Below are 6,000 nucleotides of genomic sequence, written 5' to 3' on the forward strand. Positions count from 1 at the left end.
CACTCGCAGGTCAGCTGCCTGCCGCTCGCCGGCCGGGGAGGGGGGCAAAGCGGGAGCAGGTGCTGGAAAAGTCACTTCCTCCCCCATGGCCCCTCAGGATGCAGGAGGAAGGGAGGGGTAGGATGCATGGATGCAGGAGTTGCTGGGTTTCCAGCCATTGCCGTGGCGATGCTCCTATGCAACATGTGGAAACATCCTATGTTCAGTGGTCGGAACGTGGCCTGGGCGGGCGGGGACAGAACGTCGGTTAAAATAGCTGGGTCCTCTCCTGCCCAGGCACCCACAGATCCTCGAGGTGAGGGTGGAAGTGCACCCCCTTGCTAATTGCACCCTCCCGCCCCACTTCCTGCCCCCAGGCCCCACCCCTTCTCCGAGGCCCTGCGTCCTGCTTGCTCCATTCTCCCTCCCTCCCTCTCTTGCCCTCCCTCATTCTCAGCCCTGTCACTGGGCTTGGGCAGGGGCTTGGAGTGTGTGGCGGGAGGGGGGAGCTGAGGACTCCAGCTGGGGGTGCGGGCTCCAGAAATGAGGCTCAGGATGCCAGGAGAGGGCTCCGGGCTGAGCCAGGGGCTCGGACTGCGGGCAAGGCGGTCAGGCTCTGGGGTGGGGCGTGAAGGGCTGGGGGTGCAGGAGGTAGCTCAAGGCTGGGACAGGGGTTGGGACATGGGGGGATGAGGGGTGCAGACTCCAGGAGGAGGCTGGGGACGGGAGGGGACTCTGGGTTAGTGTGGGAGGGGGATGGGAGTGCAAGGTCCCGGCATCACTTACTGTGGCTCCCAGGAAGGGGCTGCCAGTTCCCTGCAGCCCCTACGTGTCCTTGTGCCTCCTCCACAGCTCCCATTGGCTGGGAACCGCGACCAATGGGAGCTATGGGGGCGGGACCTGCGAGTGAGAGGGCAGCTCATGGAGAGAGCCTCCCTGTGCCTAGAGGCTCCAGGAAACTGGCAGCCGCTTCCAGGATCTGTGCAGACCCAAGGCAGGCAGGGAGCCTGTCTTAGCCCTGGCACCCGGCTGTGCCACCGACCAGCCTTTTAACGGCCCCGTCAGCAGTGCCGACTGGAGCTGCCACAGGGAAGTTATCTGGGATGACCATGTGATTTATGCTCTGTTGTGAGTGTTCTCGGTGACATCCACTGAGTCCTTTGTCTGATCCTGGTGGTTTCACTTTTCACGGCTGCTCCCTCGTGCGAGGGGGTGAGGCTTTCACTGTCTGGGTGAGCACTGCTCACCAGTCCCAGGAGTCACACAGGGGGTCGGTAATAACGGAGATGAAACAGTGGTCTGATGAAAGTCTCTCTTTGCGGTTCTCGGCGCCCTCTTCCTTCCCCGTAGAAAACTGCTTCATGCAGCAGAAGATCGAGGGTCCCATCAACCTGAACAAGCGAATAGAGGAAGCCTGTGAACCTGGAGTGGATTATGGTAAATCTGCGGTTTGGCGCGGTCAAGTGTTTTTCCATGAGGAGAGGGCAGAGAGGGGCTTCAGAATCCCCTCCGGATTGTAAAGTTTGCATCTGTGGCTGAATCTGGGGTCACGACTGTTGAAAACAAACAAAAGGAAGATTTTCGTCACTCAGCGCACAGTCAACCTGGGGAACTCCTTGCCAGAGGATGTTGTGAAGACCAGGACTTTAACAGGGTTCAAAAAAGAGCTAGATAGATTCATGGAGGTTGGGTCCATCAGTGGCTATTAGCCAGGATGGGTCGGAATGGTGTCCCTAGCCTCTGTTTGTCTGGAAATGGGTGACAGGGGAGGCATCATGTGAGGATTCCCTGTTGTGTTTCCTCCCTCTGGGGCATCTGGAATTGGCCACTGTCGGCAGACAGGACACTGGGATTGATGGACCTTTGGCCTGACCCAGTCTGGCTGTTCCTATGTTCTTAGGTCTGGATATGCTGGGGGCAGAAACCTGATTAGCTTTGGGGACCCAAACTCCTGGAAACTAATCAGATTAGAGGACAGTCTGAGAGTTAATTTAATCTTAAGTATTTATCTACTCCCCCCCCCCCCGCCCATTTTCCCTGTGTCTGAGCACCTCACAATCTTTAATGTGTTCATCCTCACAACGTCCTGTGAGGCGTTCGGTTATACCTTAAAGGGGAAACTGAGGTACCGAGCAACTAAATGACTTGCTCAAGGTCACACTGCAAGTCTGTGGCGGAGCAGAGAAATGAACCTGGTACCCAGCTCCTGCCTTCCCCAGGGGGCCCTCCTTCTCACAGCCAGTTTCGCGAGTCGATCACACACTGACTTCCCTAGGGAAAAGTACTGGAGGCCTTCAGCTGGTGTTTTCCTTTTTTTTTTAAGTGTATAAAACCAGGCTGGTCCGAACGTCTGAATCGAAGGATGGCTATGACAGCTACATCATGGAAATTTTGCAAATCATTAAAGCAGGTAAGAGCCGCCCTTCTGGGCTCCGAGAAACATGCGGCCCTCGCAGCAAAATCAGGGTGAGATTTCTTTGGGTATGTCTACACTACCCCCCTAGTTCGAACTAGGGGGGTAGTGTAGACATACCCTTAGAGTGGCCTTTGGTATAAAGGCCTATACAACAGCCATGTCAGTCAGACAGAGGAGGGCCTAGGGGAGTGGTCTCCAACCTCGTTAAGCATAAGATCAATCCAGGAGATACCTCAAACCCAAATACCCTTGCCCTGCCTCCTTTCCTGCCCCTTCCCCGAGGCCCCGCCCCTTCCCCAAGGCCCCGCCCCACCCCTTTTCCGAGGCTCCGCCCTGTTTGTGGAGATGAGGGTACGGGGCAGAGGGAAGGGAACACCCCCTCTTCTGCCTCCCACGGGCGTTTCAACCAGAGCAATGTTGGCCATTGTGGGGGTCAAGAGCCCCGCCTGGGCTGCCATTGGTGAGGCAGAGTCTTGCTGCCTCCGGGCTGACTTCTGTACGCCGATATAAAAACCACGTAAGCCGGGATCCAATGAGCCCAAAGCAGCCTCCCTGCTGGGAGCTGATACGATTGTTTGACTGATTGTTCGAATGAGACTAGAGTCCCCTTGTGCTAAGCGATGGACAGACACTGCTACAGCACCTGCCCTGAAGAGATCACAGTCTAGACACCGTCAATGGTCCCTCTATTTTTTTTTTTTGCCATCTGTGTGTGGAATAAATTTTGTTCAGTGTGCCAAGGCATGGGTGGATGTGCACCACCAGGAGAACCACCTGCTGCTGGCTGTGGGTGCTCTGTAAATCAGCTGGGTGGCATTGGAATCTCTCCTGGGTGGCCACCCAAGTGCTCAGCTTACTGGGAGCACTTGTCACCGGGTGGGTTTATTAGCCCCATTTCGCAGGTGGGGAACTGAGTCGCGGAGCGATCAAGTGACTTGTACGAGGTCACACAAGGAGTCTGGGGAGAAAAAAGCAGAAGCCTGAAAACTTGAGGCCTGGCCCAGTGTCACAGCCCTCAGACTCTCCTTCCTCTGTGAAATAACGAGCTACAGCTTCAGCACTATCGTAGGAATCGCGCTGGGGCTGAATTTGTCCTGAAATTTTAAGAGAACACCAAGGAGTCTCCCTTTCGGCTCCTTTCGGGCTGTCTCCTCCTCGCTCTGTTCTGACTGGGACCTTTTTTTTAAACCCTCCCCACCCCCACTTCAGGGACTGATGAAAATCCACTCGGAAAAACCCGCCCGTTCATCAGCCATGAGAAATGCAGGAAGTCCCTGAGTCTGGAGGTTAACAAAGACTACTTGATCTGGGGTCTTAGCACTGACTTGTGGCCCAGGAAATCGGAGTAAGTAACCTCACCCTTCGTCAGTCAGTATCATTCCCTTAACTAATTACCGTCGCTGCTTTACATATCTACCAGGCCGTCGTTTCTGAGAGTCTCGCGACACTGAGGGTGCGTCCCCACAGCACTCTACCCTTGAAATAAGATATGCCATTTGCACTACACAAACGGCATGTTGTATCGAAACAGCTTATTTCGAAATTTGGCCTGTCTGCACTGCGCCGAATTTCAAAACAACGCGCTATTTCAACACAGCCCTTATATTTTGAAATAACGGGTGTGTTTAAATAGACCTACCCTGACTGTATTTCTTCTCACAATGGGCAGCATTATTACCCTTATTTCATGGTTGGGTAAACTGAGGCACAGGTACAGTCCAGGTCCTCAAAGATACTAAGGCACCTGCCTCCTGCTGACTGGCCCAAGGTGACCTCTCCAAAGTAGTCAAGGGAAGTTGCTGGAAGTTTCTGGTAGTTTAACCCTGGACTACCCATGCCTCACAGGACCTACCTGACTGATTCACCAGCGCATTTCACACATACAGTGCAATTTCAAGCTCCCTGCGTCCAGCCCCAGTTGTTCCTTAATCGCTTAGATTCCGACTGGATGGAAATACAATTCATTAGGGTCTCACCTTAAAAATGTGCTTCGTCCCCAAAAATGCAGCATGCGGAGGCGGAAAGTTCCTTCCCATTGCTATAGATGGAGCATTGCATGCTGGGATCTGTAGTTTCTTTGTCTGTGGTGGGCCTGCTGAGAGGGGCGGCGACCCACTGGGTCTGTGTAAATCAGATGTGGCCCTTAGGCATGGACGAGCCCCCAGCCCTGCCCGTCTGCCTGGGGCCAGGTCCCTACTCTGTCACCCCCCACACCCACCGGAGTCTCAAGCCTGCCACTGTGGCTGCCGGCTCCCCTGCCTCAGCTCAGGGCCGCTCTGGCCAGCCCACCCCAGTGCCCCAGTACCAGAGTGCTGGGCGCTGCAGCCAGGGGAGCTCCAGCCCCGGAGCCGCTGTGGCCCTAGCACCTCAAGAGCTCCCAGAGCAGCAAGGAGCCCCACTACTGGAAGACCCCGGATGCCCCAAGTCCCAGGCCACAGGCTGGCCCCAGAACCTGCCCCCTTTGGGAAGAGGAGCAGCCTGCAGGGGCTGTGGCCAGGGGGAAGTGATGAGAAGCAGGAGGGGGCTCGGGGAGGAGCTTTTGGGAGGCCCATAGGCCAACCCGGCGGCCCTTGAGGAACTGAGGCAACTCGGGCGCTTGTTGTGCCTCATCGCTCCCCCTTCGGCCCGTCCATTCCAGGCTCACCTACATCATCGGCAAGGACACCTGGATCGAGAAGTGGCCCAACGAGGACGAATGCCAGGAGCCGGATTTCCAGAGCCTCTGCCAGCAATTCCTCGAGTTCTCCGAGGCCATGACCATGTTCGGCTGCCCCACCTAAGCGCGGAGCCGGCTTGCCCAGCTGAGACGCAGCCTCACCGTCAGGAGGAGAGACCTCCCTGCCGAGTCCCAATGCTACTAGCCCTGTCTTCTGGGGGAGGGGGTCTCCCTCTCTTTTCTTCCTGTTGTTTCTATATATATAAAAGGCTGATTTCTTACCCGGGCCTGCAGTGTGGCTTTTTACCAATCAATGCATCGTCTGCAATGGCGCTTTACAGGTAACTAGCTACCGGTGCGACCGCTGCGGTCCATACGCATCATCCAGCACCGTCTGGGGTCCGGCATCCCCGGGGGCGCTCCTGGGCTGGAGCATTCATGGGGCAAAGCCGGGGCCCCGTGCTCAGCAACTCCACCCCCGCCCTCCCGGAGCGTGGCAAATAGCTCGTTCGTGGCACTCAGAGAGGGAGGAGCGGAGGGTGACGCGAGGGGGAAGAGGCAGGGAGCTGTCATGCCCTGCAGCCACGGACCTGGAGTCATGGGCAGTGGGAAAAGGTCCAACTGGGGAAGCCCCACCCCTTCTGCCCGAAGCCACACCCCTTTCCTCAAGACCACGCCCCTTCACAAGCTTCCGCCCTTCCAGCCAAGTCCTACCCTACCCCAGCTGAGGACCAGGGCTGCTGCGTGACGTAGTCCCTGCCTTCCCTGGCTGCCAGCGAGTCCTGGGGCATGGCTCCAACCCCTCCTGCATGGCTGGCCAGTATAGGCAGTTTTAGGAAGGCAACGCCTTCCCTTGCCTATATGACCCGCCAGTCTGCTGCCCATGCCTGGAGGCAGCCCCGCAGCCAGCGGTGGGGGCCGGAAGGGCAGCCCGGCTGCCATGGCCCAT

General features: G+C 56.9%; 1 protein-coding gene across 1 annotated transcript in view; it reads left to right on the forward strand.

The window, feature by feature from the left end:
- The window catches only part of LOC102452901 (A.superbus venom factor 1), a 63,924-nt gene extending 58,592 nt beyond the window's left edge, over nucleotides 1-5,332 (forward strand). Inside the window, exons 37-40 of the mRNA XM_075902305.1 lie at nucleotides 1,330-1,416; nucleotides 2,303-2,389; nucleotides 3,605-3,740; nucleotides 5,034-5,332. Of these exons, the coding sequence (XP_075758420.1) occupies nucleotides 1,330-1,416; nucleotides 2,303-2,389; nucleotides 3,605-3,740; nucleotides 5,034-5,175 (452 nt within the window). The 3' untranslated portion in view covers nucleotides 5,176-5,332. The remainder of the gene's footprint in view (nucleotides 1-1,329; nucleotides 1,417-2,302; nucleotides 2,390-3,604; nucleotides 3,741-5,033) is intronic.
- Nucleotides 5,333-6,000: the final 668 nt, after the last annotated feature.

The sequence above is a fragment of the Pelodiscus sinensis genome, chromosome 19 (assembly GCF_049634645.1).
Source record: "Pelodiscus sinensis isolate JC-2024 chromosome 19, ASM4963464v1, whole genome shotgun sequence".
In the NCBI taxonomy this organism is placed as follows: domain Eukaryota; kingdom Metazoa; phylum Chordata; order Testudines; family Trionychidae; genus Pelodiscus; species Pelodiscus sinensis.